The following is a 23,755-nucleotide window of genomic DNA, read 5'->3' as shown; positions in this document are numbered from 1 at the left end:
TGATAACATTTTAAGCAGCTCACAACCACAAGGAAAGGATGCACTACTAAAAATTTAATTCATCCAATTTTCACATTATAGTAGAGCAGCAAAAAACAAGACCAAGGGAGCACACCCCTTATATTTCATCTCTTTTGTTCTAGTTGACATAGTAGACTACAGCTAATATCAGAATGGAACAGCCACCTCACTCATGGTTAAGAAGCTACGAACAAGAGAGAGAAATTTACAAACACCAGGGATGCAACAATATTTGGATCAGATGGATCTAAGGTTGTAAAGTGTCCAGATTAATTGACTTCTTGACTAGTAAATGATTATTACACGTGCACAGGCATATAGTTCACTAGGCTTGTACTGTAAATATGCTCAGCTACTAAAACTGGGATATCTTTTTCGGTAATATGATTATGCTCAAGGTGCAAGGGATTGGTGGCATTACTTTTGATCCACAACAGTTTTTCTTTTTGGTTTATGTTGTATTTACTAACACATAAAATGTGTCCAGACAATGGACATGGTGCTGTTATTTGGTACACACTGCTCAAGTTATCCATCTGCTCTGTATTTCAATTTTCCGTACTGCACACTGGACTGGAGTTAAGTGAGAACACACTAGGTAGTATGTTTTAAAGAGAACCGTGCATAATAACGAAGTATTAACAGAATTTAATAAAAAATTAAATGACAGACATGGTCAAGATTATATGGATTAGAGGTTCTAAATGTTGGTTTTGTTGAATTGCCCAGCCACATATCAGTGTGATCCTTAGATAAGTGATGATCTTTGCAGCTGATATTTTAATTTTTATTCTTGCTTATGTTCTGTGTTTACTCTCATGCTGCTGCTGCTGCAGTACATGAGTTGCTAGCAGTGTAGCTAATGTATCATAGGAGACACTTAAGAGCCGAAGGTGATCAGTTGGACCACTGCACCACCAGCAGCTTTTCTTTGTATATTTGGAATACTTTTTGGCCGAATTATCTATTGTACTCAAGCGAGTTGACGCATCTCATGAGTTCAGAACACGCCAGTGTTGGCTCCTCTCTTTTGCTGTATATTCAGTGTAATGGTTCTTACATGTATGGTAACACAATGTTTTATCATTAACTCCATTAATATTATTTCAGCGCCACTTCACAGGCAACGTATTGGAAAGAAGAACTTAAAGTGCGAAAAAAGAAACTAGCGTGACTGTTAATGGCCATAGTGCACTGTAATGATTTTCACACTGAAGTGAAACTAATGCAAATAAATTTGGTGAATATTTTAAATGAATAAAGAGAAAATAAATTGGATGTTGGACCTGTCCTTTATTATTTTACCAATAAATACAAATGCAATAAAACTCTATTCTTGAATGCATTTTTTTCATATTTTGTTGCAGCATTTACTTTTGCTTGATGTTGGCTTACACATTAAAGGACTTCAACTTATAAATTTAGCACTTGTACTCTATATGGGCAGAAATCTGAAGTCAACCTGTCAGAAATTGAAAAAGTTATCTCAGTAGAGCAGGGCGATATGACCAAAAATATTTATCACGATATACGTTTGAAAATTTGCGATAACGATATAATTGACACTAGGCAAAATACTTTACAACTCCACAACTTTATTAGTGCAAAGAAACCCAAAAAACATCAATGTATTTTCACACTGGGGACCAGGAGGCATACAGTGCTGCCAGGGCCAACCTGAGAAGAGGCATCAAGACTGCCAAGCAGCAGCACAGGAGGCGTATCGAGGCCAGGTTTGAGAACAACACAAACCCAAGGCAGGTCTGGGAGGGCATCAGGGCTATCACGGACTACAAAAGAAGAACACCATCACCCTCAGCCGACAGTTCTACTCTGGCTGAGGATCTAAATCTCTTTTATGCCCGTTTTGACAGGGAGAACACCGACCCTGTCCCCTCTCCCCTCAACCGATCCTGCTCCAGTCCTGAGCACTCATGAGCTGAGGCGTGTGTTCCGGAGCATTAACACCAGGAAGGCGGCCGGGCCAGATGGAGTGCTGGGCCGGGTGCTAAAAGACTGTGCTGCGGACGTCTTCACCTCTATATATAACACCTCGTTGTCCTGTTCACTGGTACCATCCTGTTTCAAAGCAGCAACCATCGTTCCCATCCCAAAACAGTCAAATGTCACATGTCTGAACGATTTCAGACCTGTGGCACTCACCCCCATTCCCGCCAAATGCCTGGAGAGACTGGTCATTAAACACATCAGAGCTGCTTTTCCACCATCCCTGGACTCGCACCAGTTTGCATACAGGGAGAACCGGTCAACCGAGGATGCGATCGCCACAGTGCTGCACACATTACTGAAGCACTTGGAACACAGGAACACCTATGCACGGCTCCTCTTTGTAGACTACAGCTCGGCTTTTAATACCATCCGGCCATACAAACTCCGTCCCAAACTCCACCAACTGGGACTTAACTCCTCTCTGTGCAACTGGATTGTGGACTTCCTCACTAACCGTAGACAGAGTGTCAGAGTGGGTAAGAACACCTCTTCCACCCTTGTGGTCAACACCGGTGCCCCTCAGGGGTGTGTTCTGAGCCCTCTGCTATACACTCTCTTCACCCATGACTGTATTTCCTCCTGCGCGTCCAATCTCATTGTTAAGTTTGCAGATGACACTACAGTGCTCGGACTTATATCCAACGATGATGAGACAAACTATAGGACAGAGGTGCAACAACTAGAGTCATGGTGCCACAACAATAACTTGGTCTTAAACACCAAAAAGACCAAGGGGATCATTGTAGATTTCCGGAAGAGGGGTCATAACAACCATCTGCCTCTCTTCATTGGCAGTGAGGCGGTGGAGAGGGTGAGCAGTTTTAAATTCTTGGTGGTAACTGTGACCGAGGACCTGTCCTGGGGCAACCATATCACCTCAGTTGCACGGAAGGCCCAACAGCGCCTCTACTACCTGAGGAGACTGCGGAGCGCACACATTCCCAGATCTCGGATGTTGAACTTCTACAACTGTGCCATCAGCAGCGTTCTGACGTATGGATTTCTAGTGTGGTTCCCCAGCTGCACCAAGGCCGATCAGCAAGCACTCCAGCGGGTGGTGAAAGAAGCTGGCAGAATTATTGGAACAAGTCTGCCAGAGATCAGTAATATCTTCCCCACTCGCTGTCTGAGGAGGGTGCACAGTATCCTGCGGGACCAACATCACCCTGCGCACCACCTTTTCCATCTGCTGCCCTCAGGGAGAAGGTACAGGTCTATACAGGCCAGAACATCCAGACTGGCCAACAGCCTGTATCCACAGGCTGTGAGGCTCCTGAACTCTCTGCCCCCCTCTCACGGACAATAACCATATCCAACTTCTTAATAGCAATGAACTGGTCTGCATTGGTGCATCATATCTTTATTCTCTTCCCCCTCCTGCCCCCCCCCCCCCCCCCCCCCTCTTTCTTAAATAGATAACTATCATATCTGATATCATATCTCACAGTACAATAATATTGAATGGGTTGCATTGTTGTATTTTGTCATGTTTCTCAGGTCTTTGTCTGAATTTCTACGAACATTATTGCTAAGGATTGTCTTATTGCATTGGAGTCACACTGGGTTAAATATGTACACTTGGGTTTTAAGGGGTATTTATTATTTTCTTCTTTTTTTGGGTTGTATGGAAGCCCCAAACGCAATTTCATTGTTCTTGACAATGACAATAAATAAATACTACTACTACTACTACTACTTAAACAAGCAGTTGCTTGTTTTTTTTTTTTTTTTTTAATGTGCATTAAAGTTATATAAAAATGTAACAGTGCAAATGCAAATTCCATGCTGACAGTTTAACCAAAAGCATTTCCAGTGGAAATTGGCCAACATATCCTGAGCATAACCATGTATAATATCCACAAAACTTCAAAAGAGGTTATATACATACACACACACACACACACTCACACTCTACGGTAATATTATGTTGAAGCACAGTACGTATCACTCCGCGAGGCTCTTGCCTACGGTAGCCGTAATGCTTTGACAATCCATCAAGTGGTGCGGGTTTATAGCTTAGCAAAGTCGTACTAAAACATTTAACAGATTTAAAATCGTTTCGAGGTCAGTAAACGCAAACAGAAACCATACATAAGGCACAGGGGATTATAAGGGGCACTGTCGATTTTCAGAAAAATCAAAGGATTGATTTTTAAGTGTGCCGTATTTAAAAAAAACAAAACAAAAAACAAAACAAAACACAGCAATAACGACGGCCCGCTAGCATACCAAAAATAGTGATTTGTTGTGTATCTGACGGACGAAAGCCAAACCAGTGCCACACCACTGAAGTTGCAGCATTTTTACAAACCAATTCTGATTCATCTGTTTCATTCAACGTTCCGCTTTCGCCCTTCTCATTCTCCATCACCGCCATGCTTTTTTAAATAAATTAATACATTTTTCATGTGCCCTTATATAATATTCTGGCTCCTTAAAATGTCAGTCACTAAAAAACTAAGATATGCTGGGCTATTTTCTGATGGCTTAACCTCTGGAAACATCAGCCAGTGTCTTAGGGGTTCCAGTGTAGCGGGGGGGGGGGGGGGTGTCATAATTGATTTCCACCAGTGAGTATTTAATTGAGCACTGTCAGTACAATTTATTGTAGTAGTAGTAGTAGTAAACAGATCTGAACTAACATCACTCTGATGGATGCATCAGGGGACAACCTGAGGTGCAGTATCTTGTCCAAGGATTCTTCGATATGCAGACTGGAGTAACCGGGGAATCGAGCCACAAACCTGATTGGGAGACGACCTGACACAGCTTCTCCGAACTATAAAGTGGCATTTAAAACACTTGTCATAACATATTGGCCGAAGCTCTTTGGCCAATGCATTTTATTTGCTTTCCACATTGATATCACCACATGAAAGCAAAATGTGATTAGTCAGTATTGGAGTAGCTGTGGCTCAGGCCATAGAGCATTTTTTTGTACCGTGTTTTTCACACTATATTGCGCACTTAAAATCCTTTAATTTTCTCAAAAATCGACAGTGCGCCCTATAATCCGGTGCGCCTTATGTATGAATTCTGGTTGTGCTTACTGACCTCGAACCGATTTTATGTGGTACATGGCACTCAAAATCTGTCAAAAGGTTTTAGTACGACTTTGGTAAGCTACAAAGCCGCACTGCTTAATGGAGTAATCTGAGTCCAAAACTCCGTCCGCTTCAGGTTCCAAAGTCAAATGAACACTGCGGCATCACAGTGTTAAAAACAGTCTAAATTCGTTCATCTTTAATAAAATGATAAATGTTCTGACTGAGAGATTTCTGAAAAACTTAAAACATACAGCTCTGCTATCACGACAGAAAACTAAACAGCAGTGACTTTTCTTAGGGTTACTGAAGTTGGACGAGCTGGTATATAATGATGTGCAACGTGATCGCTAGGGACACAGCTATGTTAGCATAACATAAACGCAATGAAGCTGGAGAATGAATGCTAACTTTTTTCCACTCGATAAAAGTTAACGCAAGGGTTCGCGATGGTTAGGGACAAATGCAATTGCATGACAGGATGTTGTTAACGGACCAACCTTCAGTCAGGAGAACAACTGAGATGATCCATCCACAATACAAGATTTGTAATTAATATACTGCAAGAACATGGGAATAGAGCAGCTGTGAGAGAATTGAACATTAATGAATCAATGGTACGGAAGTGGAGGACGCAAGAAAAATGAGTTGAGTGAAGTTTGAGTTATCTGACTGTTTTGTTTCGCTTAAGGTGCACCAGATTATAAGGCGCATTATGTATGAAAACAGACCCGTTCATCGACAGTGCACCTTATAATCTGGTGCGGATTATGGTCCGAAAAATATGGTACAAATCAGAAGGTTAGTACTTCAGTCCCAGACTCCTCTAGTCCACATGTTGAGGACGATGGTATTGAATTGCCTCTGATGTAGCCAACAGAGTTTGTGTGTGCGTGTAGATGCAATGATTTGAGTAATACGCACACAGAGAAGAACAAAGAGGCGGAGCTGTTACTGAGATTTTGAGCTCAGGCTGAGTGAAAGATAACAAGTTTCTAGCGTCCAAATCAGCAGTGCTGTTCCTGTAATCGCCATTAAAGCCTTCACTGGGAAAAAGCTAGTAGGAGTGCTTCCTCAAAACACCTGATCAACAACCTCTGACTTGAAGAAAAGCAAACTTTGAAGCTGCTCCATCCATGGCTGTTTGTTTTAACCTAGTCTGACAGCATGTTAAAACTACACAGCTTGATGTCAGCTGTCCTATTTTACATGGAAGACATACGTGCAACAAACAGTGCTGAGTCTAATGGGGTGCATGGGGTTTACCAGGCCATAAGGCTTTTGTAACATTTTCAGATTTAACGTGAAATAAAATATTGTATTAATGAAATTGATTTAATATTTCAAAATGTGAAAATAAAAGCTTTTTTTTCACAAGCCAATAAAAATGTACATGGATCAGTGAAACTCGGAGCCACTGACCTGGGGGTTGTTAGGTTGTTATTAATATGACTTAATGACTACACCATCATAACGTTTGTTTGTTTGTTTTGTTTTTTTTTTTTAACAGATGTTGATTGAAGTTAAACTTCAAAACATTGCAATTACTAAAATGGAAACAAATGAGCAGTTCAAAACCTGTGGGTTTTTTTTCAATAATTATTATTGCTCATTAATAAGAAAAAAAGTATTTTCCTAATTCTTTCTAATTAATCAATGAATTAATCAATAGATTACTCAATTACTAAAACAATCAAATGCTGCAGCTCTAGTATAAAGAGGTTAAAGCTATTGAACAAAGCTATATGAGTGTGTGTACAGGGGTGAATGTGGTTTGTATTTAAGAGTGCTGAGAGTAGAAAAGGCATCTATAACTTGGACTACTTTGATTACAGATGGAAATGCGAAACTTGATATCTAAATATTTCAGAGTCAGCCTGTTTTTTTGTTTTTTTTATAATTGCATGCCAATAGATCTTTTCTTTAATTTAGCAGCACTGAGCAGATATATATCTGCCACATTGTCCTGTATGTGCCAATGTGGAAACAATTTTTACAATTTTTTTTTTTTTTTATATATATAATCAGGGCTGGCTACCTTTCATGTTTGAATTGATACAAGTACTTGGAATTTGGTACCCCTAACAAATGGTGCCTTTTTTAGTGCTTGTTTTAGAACAAATTCAAATTCTTCTCTTATAAAATAATTCCATAATTATTGGCTGAAACTTTTTTTTTTATTGATAAGATTGTACACTCTACACTGTTGCCAGCTGCCTCGGTTAGTTTTACGACAGTGTTCCTGTTACAGTGTTTGCATATAATATTAAATGGTAATATTGGCCTACTGTTAGTTATGGTCAGAAATCAAGATTTTGGACATACTGTAATGTGTTTACTGTAAATAGCATGCTGATGAAAAATTTCAGTGCAGCCAGTGAAAGTGACAATCAATGCAAGAGGGGAAAAAGCCTGATTACCTGATTAAAAGAGATATTGACAGCTTAAACTTTGCCCATCATTCCAGGGTTCGTAGTTAGCTGCAGGTCCTTTGTTGAATTTGCTTTCCGGCTGTCAAATATAACACACTCTTCAGCTTTTAGATGTATTTTGTGTTTGACCAGGTATTTTCTCAGACTAGAAGTGTCGCCATAACCAGCTTTGCAGTGTGTGCTACAGATGTTGTGCAGTTGAGTTTTAAAAAGTGTAACCACGGCTGAGACTGCTTCTAACTCCCCACCGCCATTGTCCTGTCCGGTGTCGATTCTTCACATGTCACAGGACTGATGTCATGCACCCTCGCTCTCTTTCTTCTTTTAACCCAGTTATGCTCCGGTGCCAAAATTTACACTGATTTAGTGTGAATCAATACTCAGTAGAGCTGATAAAACTTGGTTGGTACCCTAACAAGTAGTAAGCTGAAAAATATTTTAGAGTGTATATATAAGAATGGTGTTGTCACAGAGTTGTTAGGCTGAATGGCTGTGACACCATTGTTTACAAACTCTCCAATGTCTATAGCATATATAGCAGGGTGTACATCATAGCTTTAGACTGAAGTGTTTGTTTTTTAATTATTTATATTTTAATTAAAAGTTGCTCACAAGTTTTTAAAGTACATTGCTTTAATACGTTATTGACTATTTGTTTTCTTTTTAAGTATAAACAAGTGTGTAGAAAACTGCAGAAAGACATATCTTTTGCTAAACGTCTCCACTATTTTAACCATAACGCATGAGAGGTGTTGACATTTTTGATCTGCCACTTCTAAATGCATCTTCCTGTGATCAGCTATATTAATCCTCCATGCATCTATTATTATTATTATTATTATTAAAAATAAAAACATTTAAATAAAACAGCTACTCTGGGACTTTTATTCTTTTAGATGCTGACAGTCAACCCAGTATTTTTGTTCCAGCTGTACAGTTTTTCTTATGAACTGGTTTTAAAATTTACCAGAAACATCAGGTTTGCAGGAATCTGAGCATGGTTATAAATGGTCTAGCAAAGCTTAAATTCATTTATTTCTAGTCTTACTAGAATTGTAGTCCATTTACCACTACAATCCTGCCATCTCAAAATTACTTTGTATTGTTAAATACAAGTAAAGGGCAGTATTCCCATTGTTTACCATTGAGTGCTTTGTAGTGGCTTTTCCTTCAGTGTGTGGGTTGCAGAGAATAGAAAATGTGAACTGGCTGTATGTGGAGTGATTACAGATGGCTTTGAGTAAGAAGTAGAAATCCTACTGCACTGTACTTACAGTAGTCAAAAGCTAACAAACAATTTTTTGCTCAGCATTGAATTTTTTGATTTTCTCTAAACCCCTAGTTTGCTTCTACCAAAAAACTGTAATCTTGGTGTGTTTGAGATGTCTCTGGTCAGATAAGCCACCTCAAAAATGCTTAAAACCAATTATTTGAAATTATGTAATCAAAAGTCCTAACATGAATTCAGTTCATTTTTTAAAAATTGATTTGGACACAGTAAGGTACAGTGACAACACTAAAGCAGTGTTATTAAATGCTACTGAAGATTGAAAGACAACATCAGGCTTCTACGGCTAGATGGGTGTTATAGATTGGAGACATATCCTCACTGGTTGTGTCTTTTTAAGTTTTTTTTTAAAAGGTTTTAACTGTGTTAAAACAGATCTGCAAATATACAAGAAGTTTCTGGAAAATGAAAATGCCCAAGAGCATTCATCATTCATCATCATTCATTGTTTTTAAATGGAAGTTTGGGAACACCAACCAGAACTGAAGCACCTATCAGGTCTTTATATCAGGATGGGTAGACTGAAGCTGTGCCTTGTAGTTTTTTTAATGTAGTTTTGCATGGTATACATACCGGAAGGATACTGCAATACTCTGCTGTTTCTAAAAACACAAATTTATGACTAATACCAGTGTTTGAGAAATGACAGTGTTCCAAAGAAAGTTGTAATTTCTGCATTTTATGTGCAACAGCGGCGCAGTGTTTTCCTGAGCGCACTACTTCATTTCCCTGCAGGCATAGTGGGCGGGCTAATGCTGCAGCTATCACAAAACAAGACACACAGTTCCCAAAACAAGTTTCTTGCATACTGTTTACAGCTAGCCAACAAAGTGAATGCATAGGATACACTGAGTAGTAGATGGCAGTTGGGGTAAGCTCACAAACATCTCTGTGAAAGTTTTTTTTTGGGGGGGGGGGTTCTTTAAAAATTGAGATGGACCAAAGAAGCCAGCTTTACATTCGTCACCTTTTCCCCCCCTAAAGGATTCAAAAAGAAGAGGGAATATGATAACTATTGCATGTTGTACATGAGTCAAATAAAATTATTATAAGCTAAATCTTCACCATTAAAGTTTGGCGAGCTTATTGGCTAAGGTCAGTGGCAACTGTTTGGTTTCTCTTTTGGCTAAATGGTGAATGAAGCAACCATGTATACAAATCGGGTGTTCGCAGGTATTCAGGTCAAAACAAAAGTTGTAAATTATCAATTTGTGTTCAATACGTTCTGTTAATGGTTAGCATGTCAGTTTCTTTTACACTATTGTATGTTGTTAACTTTCCCGTGTGTGCTTTTTTTTTTTCTTCCCCTTTTTGCTCTTGCCTTTCTGTACTCTTCTATCCCCTCTATCCCCCACCAATCACAGCAGATCCCTGAGCCTGTTTTTTGGAGGTCTCTTCTTGTTAAAAGGAAGCTCTTCCTTCCCACTTGTTACCAAGCATGTGCACTGATTCATTGGGTGGGGGGGTTCCTCTAATATATTAGGGTCTTGGGTCTTCACCTTGCCATGTAGAGCACTTTGAGGCAACTTTAGATGGGAGTTGGCGCTGTATATAAAAGTGAATTGTCAGACATGCTCTTGTTTATGAAAAAGAGAACAGAATCTAAAAATAGCAAATAATCTAGAGTTGCCTGTAAAAACAACAAAGTACGTGATTTCCTCTCTCATTTTCAGCCATAAATGAGTATACATACTTCTTTAATTAGTAGTTTACATATCAAAACAGTTACAAAACACAATAATGAAAACAAAAGCAAAGATGATGCATTTTCACAGAATTTGTAAAGAGGACAGGAATGGTGTTTATGTAGGAAAAAAACCCAAAAGAACTCAATTCTAAGTATTTGGTCTATGTTGAGATTGCAATTATTAAACACAATTTCTACCATTTAGTAATTTAACTGAAGGGGGGGTGGTGTCAAGATATTGAGGGTTTTTTGGGGGGATTTTTTAAGACAAAATTGTGATAACACTTGGGGGGTTAGTTGCACAGTCTTATTGGTAGAGACCTCCAAGTATAACAGAGCAGCCATTTTCCACAGGAAGCCACTTACAGCACACTTATTCAAACTGCCCCAAAATAATCAAATGCTAGCAAATTAATTTGATAAAATCACAAAGAAGTAAAATGAAGTAAGCAGTTATCCACAAAGTATGTTGTCAAATAGATTAATTTCAATAGGTGCGTGTGAGCAGGAAACACTGAAATTAGTGCTGTTTATAATAAGGCAAGACAGATTTTGCACTCACTATTTCAAACTTAAATTTCTCTAAAAGTACGAATGTGTTACCTACACATCATCAGCACACTTTTTTCCTTTATCAGTACCAGGAAAAAAGTGTGCTGATGATGCGGGCCAAATGTAATTAGGCTGGCCCACGGGCCAGAGTTTGACACCTATGAAATACAGGATCTCTGGAGAGACTTGAATATAACTATGTGCATCAAAACCTAGGTGTGCTGAGCATGTATCATTCCTAAGTAGACTTTGAGTTTAATATTGCTACCAGGGTCTGATTTTCAATAACATATCAGAGTAGTTGTATATGAAAAGATGAAATCAATTTAATTGTCTGAACAAAATGCAGAAAATTTCAAAGGCGACAAAAGCTTTCTGACTACGCTGTTTGAGTTTACAGATAAATCAAAAATTATTCAAAAAACATGGACTTCCATGTTTATCAGTTAAAAATAGCGTCTTAGACATGTACTAAATTAAAACCTGTTAATATAAATTCAGATTAGGTGCAAATCAGCATCCGTTTTGCTTTTTTCCAAACATTGCTTACCTCGTCTTTCTTAACGGTTTTTCAGAATGTCATCAGAGGATAAGACTGTGGAGCCCTCTGACCAGGGACCCTCACCGCCATCAAGCAGTGTAGGGGCCACGTCCACAGGAAGTCCTGCCCACGCAGACAAGCGACCACGTGGCAGGCCGCGCAAGGATGCTGCTGCCCTCCTACCCCAGGCACCACCCTTATCCACGTCTAAGAACAGAAAAAAGTAGGTTTTTACCTTTGACATTCAAATCAGTTTGTATTTTTAAAGCTCAGGGAATTACTTATTCTTGCTGAATTGGTTAGCATTGCTAGTGCAGTAACTTTATGTAATACTTTTTGTAAGCAGTGGTCTGGTGCCGGACCCCCTCTATAAAATACTTAGGTTTAGACTTTAAATTAGTCTTGAAATTTTTCTTGACATTGGATTTGTAAGATGTGCGGAGCCAAAAGAAGAAGAAGTGTGAATCCCATATTCTTTTCAAACTTTATATATTTTAAATATCTGATATTACCTGCTTCACCATTTCCCCTTAGTGACAGCGCAGGTGAGGTTTTAGAGACATACCCATATGTCTCTCATATTAGATTTTCTTAATTATCGTCCTCTTAAATCCAGAATCTAATTTAAGATCCTTCTCGTCGCATTTAAGCTTTTAAATAATCAGGCCCCATCTTATCTCTAAGACCTCATAGTACCATATCACCCCATTAGACCACTTTGCTCTCAGACTGTGGGCTTACTTGTTGTACCCAGGATATTTTAAAGTAGATTGGGAGGCCTCTCTTCTGTGGAACCAGCTCCCAGTTTGGATTCTGGAGATAGATACCCTCTCTACTTTTTAAGATTACGTTTAAAACTGTTTGATCTTATAGATAAGGCTGGATCGTGTAACCCTGAACCCTCTTAGTTACGTTGCAATCGGTCTAGGCTGCTTCCTTTAATGCACTGAGCGCTTCTTCTTCATTCACTTTTTCCCCTCTCACTGTGTTTATACACCACTCTGTATTTAATCATTAGTTTTGTGGATTTTTTTAAATTTTTATTTTATTTCTGTCTCTTTTCCATTAATGTGTTTTTTTTGTGCTGTCTTCCTCCTCTTACCCTAACTGGTTGCATAAATAGCTGCCTGTCCCTAAGCCTGCTTTTTTTTTTTTTTTTTTTTTAAAGTTTCATCCTGCTAAAAGGGTTTTTTTCCTTTCCACTGTCACCAAGCACTTTTTCTCATGCAGTCATCTGAATTTGTAATTTTGTCTGTGTTATTGTAAGGTCTTTACCTAACAAAATAAAACACCTTGATGCTTTATGTGATTCAGCACTATATAAATAAAATTGAATAGGGAATTACTTAATTCTTGCTGAATTGGTTATTCTTGCTGAATGCGATCACAGCAATGATTAAGGGTGTTGAACCTGGGCAACATTTAATATTTGGCCAAAAATAAGCCTTGGGAATTTGTTGCTGTTGCAATGGGCACAGTGGAGTAGATCTGCAATGTTCACCACAACCGAGAATTGATACGCGTAAATGATTACAAATACATGGTTTTCTTCTTAAACTATTCTTGTGATCAAAGTTTAGAAAATTAGGCTACAGTTCTGTAACCGACATTTGCAACACAGAGTGAAAAATAAATTTAACTTGCTGAATCGGACTCGTAGACTTTAGAAAGTCATGTATGGTATTTAAACCCCTTTACTTTTACATAACACTGTAAACTTGATAACAAAACCCCAGAAAACTATGCAAGATTTAATAAGATGGTTGTGGTGAGACTTACCGTTGCTCTCCTGCCACCATGTACATCACTCTATGTGAAATTTTACAGTAAACCTAAGAAATCATAGTAACAGTGGTAACTTAAAATCTTTCACTGGTTATTATTTTTATTTTTATGTATTTATTATTCATGGTAAGTTAAGTACACAAAACCAGCTTTGGAAAAATGGGTGATCTTGCCTTTTATTATTGCTTCTCCTCCAAATTCTGTCAGGTGTCATGAGCTTAAATACCCCATTCTGTGTTACTGCTTATTAAATCCAGTGCTTACCTGGTAAGAGACGGCATTAAAACTTAATCCCATGTTATTAAACAAAAATATCAAGGTGGTGCATAGGAAGCATTGGGGAAAAAAGCCCTCAGTTTAAATCTGAAAATGGTCCTTATACTATATGTGGCATATTTAAAGTGGTCTGAACCTACTTTTGGCTGCTCCTATTTGAATCCAAAGGGATTTGTGTTTCCTCCTGGAATTAAAGTGGGGGCCTTTTGCAGTGTACTCAATAGTACCGTGGTTGACCACTTCTTACTTAAAGTAGTCTGAAACTACAAAATATTTTATGGTCATTCTAGCATTGCATAAGTTACTACTTTAAGTCCTTTGTAGAAGTCCTTGGGGTGCAAGGTGTCCTGCTTCTCTGTGACTTCCTTAGCAACATACAATGCAGCTTAGAGCTGTAAAATAATGCCCGCAAGGTTCTTAACTCTCTCCTCAGTCTGTCCTCTCATTCAATCTTAATACCCTGTTCCCAATGGATCGTTTAATCTCCAAGTATTCAGACAATACATTAATGCCACAGTAGAAGGATGACCAGGGACACACTTGAAATACTTAATGTTGTTTAACTGGTCACGAACTAACCATCAGCAGTTTTATTTATATCTTTGTAATGGCTAGGGTTTTGTTAAGAATCAAGAATAGAATTACAATTTGTATATATTTTAAAGTATGTCATTATTTTTGCAGAATAGGCTGCTGATTACACACTTATTTAGCTCTGCCACAATTATTTATCCCCTCTCAGATTTCATTTAATTAGATACAAACACCTCCTGAAAGCTAAATTGCAAGCTCATATTCCATAAAACACCCCCAACACAGTGATTACAGCTTTGTGAATTCAGACAATTTACTCCATCCCGATTTCTAATTACTGTTGGTCATAAAAGCCTACAGGCTAATGAGGAATGGCTGGTCCTCTAAACTGTACTGTAACTTGTAATCGAACCATGGTGAACACTTATAACGTCATTCTAGACCAATTAATTGTTCTCATAGGCTAATCAGCTTCATTCTGTGGTGTATGTTTTAATTTTAAAATTGTCATAGATAAGTGTGATTAAGGGTATTGATTTGTGACAAAGGTGGATGCTCTATAAATCGCTGTTGTAGACCTGATTGGTTAGAATTTACTAGATTTGCTTATGCTCCATCTGCTAGTCCATCTCTTCCAGAGCAACATGATCCTTGTCAGGTTTTCCAGGCAGCACTGTGCTAGCTGGGACTACTTACCAGAGCATTATTTTCACCTTTTCTTTTTTTTTTTTTTTCTTTTCCCTGTCTCTCTTGCTCGCTCTCCCTGTGGTAGGACTGTGGGGGGAAGTTGTGCAGGGTATGGGACCCGAACACTAGTCTTTTGCATTTGTCAGTGACATAACTGGCTGTCTGAATGCTGCAATTTGATCTCATTAGTTCTGAATAATATAATATACAGCTTGATGCTGTGTGGTGGTCTGTGCAAAGACGTCACTGCCAACACCTGTTTTCAGGTTGTGATCATAGGCTTATAACTGCTCATATATCAATTTGGGCTTGGTTTCTGCTATTAGATACTAGAAATACTTGAAAGATAAAAATTGTATTTAATGAAAATTTTACTAGATAGTAGTAGTAGTAGTAGCAGCAGTTGGCCATGTACTAAGCATACTACATGTAGGACTGCAACGATTAGTCGACTAGTCACGATTACGTCGACTATCAAAATCGCCGACGACTAATTTAATAGTCGATGCGTCGTTTGAAGCTTTGTAAGATCCCAAAAGACGCAGGAATAAGTAGTAGGATTTAAGAGTGTAATAGCGGACTGAAACAAAAGATGGCAGCACTGCATGTACAAGGATGCCAGCTGCCGTTAAATCCCGAAGAAGAAGAAGCAGTGTCCGGTATCGCAGCCGTGTCCAAATTCAGGAACCGCATCCTCCTGTGCCCGCATTTGTAGGCCGATTACGTTACAGCGACACGACGAAGACTGTCCAAATTCGAAGACTCCGACAAATGTGCCCTTCATTTCCCCAGATTTAAAGGATGGGTCGGGTGTGTACTTCGTGGCCCAACCTATCACAGAATTCATAGCGCGGCCCAACTCAGTTTCCAACAATAGCGGCAGCTAGTTAGTTTTAATATTACTCTTATTATACTTTCTGGGTCACAAAATAAACATTACACATAATTTCAGGGGAGCATGTAGCTGTGTAAACTTCAAATATCTGCTCAGTTTATCAAGACACCACATATTTTCAAAAGCGCTCCAACGTTTTCGGAAACATCTGTTACTCACCAGCTCGATAGCGAGCCGAGGTTCAAGGCTCACTAGAGCAGGTGAGAACACCGGACTCCCGGCAAATCGTTTTCAAACCCACTGCCGTCTTTCGCTACTCAGGTTAAACATGATATATGAGTCACTTAGATAACTTAAAAATGTTATCGTTTGGCTTTTTTCAGTATTTTATTTGTTCCTGAGTAAATCGGTTTGGCTGAGATTAAAGTTATAGTTTTTACACAGCTGAATAAACGTCAAGCAGACAACTGATTATCAGAAGTGTGAGATGCTCGAGAATATGCTCCGGTGTCCTGTTATATTTTAGATAGCAAGGAGCAGACGGCTGAGTTTATTAAACTCCACCGAAACAATCTGCTAATTTCATTAAAATTTAATAAACTATCATCTTGTCTTTATTTTTAGTTAGCACATAAGCTGTACGTTTTACGTCCAATGGATGCATGATCTGATTAGTCGACTAATCGCAAAAAATAATCTGTGACTAGTCGACTATTAAAATAGTCGTTTGTGGCAGCCCTAACTACATGGTCATCTCATAAATGGTTTGATGCTCTTTTATACCTTTATACATCTTTAGCTGGTTATTGGTATGGACATGAGTTTTTTTTTACATGTTCTTACCATATTGACCAGGTTTGAATAATATACATTCACTGGACAATTTGTTAGGTACGCCTACCCAGTGCTGGGTAAGAGCCCATTTTAGCTTTAGAATATTTGGTCCATATTGACACAATAGCAGCACACAGTTGCTGTAGATTCTTTGTCTGCATATTTCTTATAGAGATATCCTGTTCTACATGAGACCAAAGGTGCACTTTTGGATTGCGATCTGGTAACTATAGAGGCCACTTGAGTACTGTGAACTCATTGTAACGTTCAAGAAACCCAATTGAGATGATTTTGAAACGTTCCTTGTTGTTCTGTTGAAAGTAGCCATGCAAAAATGGATACAATGTGGTTATAAGGGACAGACATGGTCAACAATAGAACTCAGACAGGCTGTGGTGTTTAAATGATGCTCAGTTTGATACTAAGAGGACCAAAGAGGGACAAGAAAATATCTTTCTCGTCATTAAAACCAGTCTGAACTGTTACAAGGCAGGATGGATCCATGCTTTCATGTTGTTTATACCAAATTGTGGTTCTATCATCCAAATGTTGGAGCAGAAATTGAGACTCATTAGACCAGGCAACCTTTTTTCCCAATCTTCGTGAGCCTGTGCGAACTGCTGTCAGCTGGAAATAGTCTGGCCATTCTCATTTGACCAATGGCATCAACAAGACAATGCATTTTGACCAGGACAATTCCAGTAGATCAACAGTTTCTGGTATACACAATCTAGGGCTGTTCTAATAATACCAGCATAATTTTTTATGTGTTTTTTTTTTTTTTTAAAGTGTCATATCATGATATCATTACTATAGCAGCATCCTACACTTATATTCCGTATTGCACACAATAATGAGGCACACTCAGACATGTCCGACAGGCAGACAGCCAGGTGTCCGGCTCTGATGACGATTTGGTAACAGCTGAGGTCATTGAAAAAAACCCAACAAAGCACAGTACCTTAAAATTATTTGTGCGAAAGCCGGAAACGACAAACTTGTTTCACTACTTGAGCCAAAAAACACAGAGTACGACCAGGCTATCAGCTGGTGATGTATGACCGAAATGTAAACAAATGACTCACCCAAGCATCGTTGGAGCACTCGCTAGATATACTTCTTACAACAGGAAGAGCAAACGGTGGCTGGTAATCACTGATGCAGTTACATATTGTTTAGCCAAGTAAATGACAGCAATTCAAATGGTGGAAAGGGAGGAAGGAGGAAGACATTTTTCATTTTTTATTATGTGGCAATACTGTGCAGGCTGCTGATGAACGACAAGTTACCTCAACTTAGATATTATTAAACTAAAGTGTAGAGCAGTCATATTATACTTAATATTTCCAGTGAAAATGCTACCTAGGCTAATTTTGTGCTTACATTTGAGTTGTGCTGTGTCACTACTATTGTACTATAGTGCTGCTGCTGGCAGCTTGTTTTAATAGATCCACACTTTAAATTCGATAGTCTGTTATCGTTGACAGCAAGTCATTGGTAAAGAAGAACTGAAAATGCCCTTTAGGTTATTTGTACTAGTAAGTGCTGCTACCTGCAAGCTACAGTCCCCACTATAACACTCTTCAGTAATTTCTTTTTTTTCTCAGTATCCACTGAGATTAATTAAATTTTTATGCTCATCTTATTCTTAAAATAAAAGTTGTTTCTTATAAGAGAACCAGATACTATTTTGCTGTAAGTCCACTGTGCATCCAGTGAAAAAATTAACACAGTACCCTCTGATTTATTTATTTATTTATTTATTTATTTTAAAGGGGGGAAAAAAGTGTTGAAAAAATAGTGAATTATGAAAACAAATCAGAAAATGAGCTGTTCTGCTTGTGGCAGAGTTCCACTCATGTTTCATGTTGGGACATTATCTTATTTTCTCCTGTAAGCCAATTTGTTGCTTCTAGTCTTCCAAAAGCAATAAATGAGTAACTACAGACTGCTGTCTTTTGATCTTGCAAGACCAGAAGAGTCTCGTCATTAAAATATCAACATAAATCAAAAATCATCCAAGCTGTGCAAGCCACTCATCAATCCATCTGCTATACTGGGATCCAGGCTTTGACAATCTACTGTAATGCCATCATGCAGACCCTTTCCAGACAGTTGAAGCAGTAAGGCCAGTAAAGCAACATCTCCTTCCACTCCCTGGTGGCATCCAGTCGCTGATACCCTCATTTGTAACTTTTTCCATAAAGACTAGCTGACTGCGGCTTTTGCTATTGCTATGTACTTAGCTACTGTTTGATTTTTAAAGATAACAAAATTAAAAACTGAAAAGTAAATTTGTTCAGAATAGCATTAAAAAATTAAATTGATATAGAATAGTTACTGAGAGAGGCCATCCACCATTCCTGATTATATCTACACCGACTTCCATATGATCCTGAACTACAGCAGTTGGTTCATACTAGGCCATGTAATAGGCTATAACAGAGTTGTCTGTTAAAATGCAGTTGTTTGTTTCTACATCAAGTTATTTATGTTTGACTCAAGCTCACAGGTAATTGTTTTTAGCCAAGGTTTGCTAGAGACTTCTTCTGTCATTCCCCATGGAAGTCATTTAGAAGGAGGGGTTGATTTGGCATCTAGCCATTTGTGATTTTTCTCTCCAGTGACACAAAATTACCCACCCCCACCCCCAATCTCCTCCCTCACTTCCCACCCGCTGGATCCTCCTGAGTACCCCGGAGACATACTGCTCTCCTTTGGGCTGTGTTTGTTCTCCCCACTTAGCCTGCTAGCACTCGGTGTTGCTATTTAATTTGTATCCATGACAATTATCCCCTCCACATGCTGCTTCCAAGATTAGGTTAACTGAGCTTGCGTTGAAGGGATGCTGACACTGGCAGATATTTACATACTGTGTGTACAAGCAAGGTATGAGTTGGTGTGTCTGAGAGTATGAGTTGGCACACAACGCCTGTTTGTAAATGTACACGTGGTTGTCTGTTTGCTGACATGGCACATACAGTGAAATATAAGAAAGGTGGAACTTTCTTTGTTAGAAAAGTGTGTTGATACTAAGGACTTCTTTAAAAGCTAACATTACACATATTATGATCGTTCACAGACAATCACCTTAACCCTTTAGAGCCGATCGGAGCGGGAACGCTCTGTTATGCGTAACTATTTTTAAATCCCGGTAGCACTGCAACCACGTAAGCTAGCGCAAAAAATTTTTTTGCATATGAAACCGGAGGAGTTGTACTTACATATTGTGCCATCAGCTTGTCCTAGGTCACGGTTTCCTTCCACATAAAGCTTTGCAAAAACTGCATAAAAAGCGCTTGCAGGAACAAAAACATAATATTCCAGAAACACGCTTTGCCGGTCCGATCAGCTGTTCAAAACACTTCCTACGTTGGAATAGACGTCAGTGCGAACTTTTGCATTTCCGCCATTACCTGGCCGAAACCGGAAGTGACGTCATTTTCGCGGAAATGTAGTCTTTTTTGCGATCAGGGCCTCAGGGCCTATACTGCTCTTTTTAAAAGTTATCTTTGACTTTATGACTTTCTGTGTCGTTTCTGGGATGCTTAGGACTCATATTGCACTGCTGGAAATAGTTTATTTTGATGCATATGCTGCTTTTTTGCAAATTTGCAGTATAATATTTATTTTCGTTTTTCCTGCAGTGTATAAAAATTGGTGTATTTCAAAAATAAAACTATGAAGACACTCAAAATAAATTTCCTGTGGTGGGAAACTATTTTGTGCAACTTTTTTGTATTTACAGTTTTGAGGGATAAGCCTCTTAAATTTCTCTAACTACAAATATATGTTAAAAAATCAAAAACGATTTTCAATTTTTTTGTAGTTTATTGCACTTTTTTGCAATTTATATAATTACTATGCACTTAATGAATACATATTATTAAAATCTGGGCTATAATGGTTGTATTGATGTATAGCAACTTGAAATGCTCCCAAAAATGGCTCCACAGCATGTAAAAATATAATATAAGCTCTGGCGGACTTGGTTCTATGGTAGGTCTTAAAGGGTTAAAGGGCTAGAGGTGAGAATTTTAGTCACAGTTAAACTGAGTAATCCAAAACCTGGTCCAGCGTGGTTGTAGGGGAGATGGTTAGGTGTACAGATCTGAGAGGCTATATTGATAAATAAATGCATTTCTTGGATGTCTGTTTTATTAAACAGCCCTCTTCAGATCTTGCCAAAGCACGTTGGTTGGGTTAAGTCTCTTTTTTTTGCTGTTGTTAAAAAAATCATACATTTTATTTTTCAACTATTCTGTTGTGTATTTATCTGTATGCTCTAGGTCAATGTCTGTTTCACTATCCAGCTGCTCCCCAAGCTTCAGGTTATTGTCTGCTACAATCATATAATGTAATTTCTTTCTTTTTTGATTGCCTCAACACTTCCAGGATGTCAGTCCCCGAGGTTGCAGAGCAGTCTCAAACTTTCCATGTTTCACAGTGACCTTTTTAAAATTTGAGATGTGTATTTTATTTATTTTTTAAATTTCTGCCGTTTCATTAATTTATTTCCTGTAGAGTTTTCTGCTGGTGTTTTACTTATTCTCTTGACCTCATGTTCAACTGCTTCAGCATTATTGGACTCGGTGTGATTGGGGTATCTTTGCAGAACACCCTCTTCTCAAAAATTATCGCTAATCCTAAACTAGTTGTACACAATTTAAGAACATGCTGGCCTTAAAGGTACAGTAAGTTGGTTTTTTGTTTGTTTGTTTTTTTTAATTTGATCTTTTTTCTTTTCTTTGTTTAGATTTAATAGAAAAAATTGTGAGCATCAACTTGTGGAAGCCACCATGTTACTTGACTACCTTGAATACAGTGGCCAAGATGGTCATTATCCTTCTGTCTAATTGGGTTTTATGTATGTGGATAGAGACCAGCCCACTTACAAGTTAGTTTTAATTTAAAGATCACAAATAGCTCTTTCAAACTCTATATGACTATTTAACATTTGTACATGAATGCTTTCGTCATGTCTTTCTCATTATGTCTTTCTCTTCCTTAACTACTGCTATGTCTTCTCCCTCATCTCTACCTCATCCTCTTCCTCCTCACCTCAAGCCTCATCTCCTGAACTGAAGTCAGGGCTCTAACACAAGAAAAGGTGCATGCATATGAACATTTATTCCAGATATTGTTGCAGTTAGTTATTGTGAGTAGCAAACTGAACAACAAACTAGCTAAACGACAACAGCTGGTTGTTGCATTTTGCAGCACTGACCATGAATGGTTGCTTAGTATGACTGTCATACCATAGTGTATGACTAATTCATGCAGAAATCCAGGTAATTCCAAAGCTTTACAAACTCTTTCTTTGAGTTCCCCTAGAGCTGGGCGATAGAACGATAACGATATGTATCGCGATATAACTTTTACTCGATAGAGAAATTAAGCTATCGCGATAGACCTCGCCGCTCTTGTCCTCAAAGAAAAAAAAAAAAGGTCAGCCAATCCAAATTAAGTAGCGCAGAGCCGAACCAATCACAGCCGCAGCGTCACGTCGCGTGGCTTGTTACGTACAGCACAAGTGCCAAGCCGCACGTGTGTTTGTTTGGGAAGCAGCCAGCGGGTAATGGAGCCAGCGGGTAATGGAGGAAATGAGTGTGCCGACTAGAAAAATCAACCGAGTGTGACCGAAGAGAAAACAGATGATGGTTCCAATGCCGGAGAGATTGTCAAACGGAAGAGCCATAGAAGTTCCGTAGTGTGAAGGTATTTCGGCTATTTCAAGTCTGACAAAAAATAGAGTAGCGTGCACTGTAAATTGTGCCGAAAGCAAGTCTGGAAATACAATAAACTGGAGCATGCGTCACACTGTGCGCCACGTTATTGTTTCGGTGAAATGAATTTCTACAATACTGTTACTGTTAATTCTACTCTCTGCAGTGTTTAAATGCTTACATATACACACAGTTACTGTCCCTCCACACATACGACTCGGTTCTGCTTCTATGCCCCAGCTTTGTTTACTTTTTCCCACCGAGGCTTCTAGACTTCTGATTGGCCAACATTTCTGCACGGTTAGGAATCTAGCGCCACCTGCTGCTTTGGCATGTTCATAGCAGCGTTTTCCTTCATTTCTCCCTTTATGTGTGGACGGGATTATTTTTTAAAACGAAAACGGAAAATCTCAGTTTTCAGAAATACCCGTGTACGTGTGGACGTAGCCTCAGTCTCTGACTGGAAGCGCTAATTCGTCATTCGGCTTTTGTCAGACTAAAGTAACTGTTAAAACTGTTTGAAAAGCTCAGCTATACAACAAGGAGAGATTGAGAATTTCCTTTTAGTTCTCAGTTTATTTGATATTGACAAAAGTTAGTCAGTTTTGTCTGTTCTTCTGTAAAACAAACTAAGATTTATTTTTAGAATTAATATTTTGTTTCTAAGTGGAATTGACAATTTAGTCTGTTTCGTTTGTTCTATTTTGAAACTTAAACGCTTTAGCGGCTGCCTTTTGTGTAGTTTGCAATATTTGCCTTTATTTATCTGAAAAAGTCTCATGTTCCTTAAGTACATCTACCCTGTTGAACTTATTATGGGAAATAAATATTTAAATAAAAACAAGCTGCTGATTATTTCACATTTTACTTGTGAGCAACGGCACATTTAAATCTTACAAATATAGTTATTTGGCTTATATCGTGATAGATATCGTTATCGCCTGAAATGAAAAAAACATATCGTGATATGAAAAAATCTCATATCGCCCAGCTCTAAGTTCCCCCAAACCAGTAAGTGTAGATTAGTTTTTCTTTAACCAAATTCATCTTATGACAGCCAGCAACCATTCACTAACCAGTTTGGGGTAATGCGGATTTCTTCCCTACTAACTGGTGGTTTCCAGGGGGTTACCAGCTAGTCTCTATACTGGTGTGACTGAGGGCCATTTATACTTGCTGTTGTTGCGCTCCTCTTGCTGAAAGTGATCTCACAATGGCTGGTGTGAGACACTTTTTGGTGTCGTTTCAGTTTGCTGTGCACCTCATGTGTCTTTTCTAACCTTGTGTTGGTCATGCAGCTGGTTTGAAGACACAGCTTATGCAGAGTTGAATGTTGCAATAGTGTGAAAAGATGAAACTTTCAGGAGGACAAATTGATTTCTTTGCTTCCTCTACATGTTTTGTCTCCTACTATATGAGGAGGTTTTGTCTGAGTGGCAGCACCTATCGTTCAGCAAGTCTGGCATGACATCAGAAACAGTAAAACGGTGGCTGTGATGACGT

The 23,755-nt window shown here is 38.6% G+C and overlaps 1 protein-coding gene across 8 annotated transcripts in view; it reads left to right on the top strand.

Moving 5' to 3' along the window:
• The window catches only part of kmt2cb (lysine (K)-specific methyltransferase 2Cb), a 96,417-nt gene that overhangs the window by 4,663 nt on the left and 67,999 nt on the right, over positions 1-23,755 (top strand). For 7 of the 8 annotated variants that reach the window (XM_085255606.1, XM_085255607.1, XM_085255604.1 and 4 more), the window contains exon 2: positions 11,610-11,798. The exons of the other annotated variant lie outside the window; for it this stretch is intronic. In XM_085255606.1, coding sequence (XP_085111732.1) covers positions 11,611-11,798 — 188 coding nt within the window. In that variant the 5' untranslated portion in view covers position 11,610. The remainder of the gene's footprint in view (positions 1-11,609; positions 11,799-23,755) is intronic. 8 annotated transcript variants of the gene reach the window in all.

The sequence above is a fragment of the Mchenga conophoros genome, linkage group LG18 (assembly GCF_057382185.1).
Source record: "Mchenga conophoros isolate Kocher_MC1m ecotype Shallow Benthic linkage group LG18, M_conophoros_male_GT1.1, whole genome shotgun sequence".
In the NCBI taxonomy this organism is placed as follows: Eukaryota; Metazoa; Chordata; class Actinopteri; order Cichliformes; family Cichlidae; genus Mchenga; species Mchenga conophoros.
Note: the sequence above shows the minus strand (reverse complement) of the source record. Positions and strands in the feature narration are given on the sequence as shown.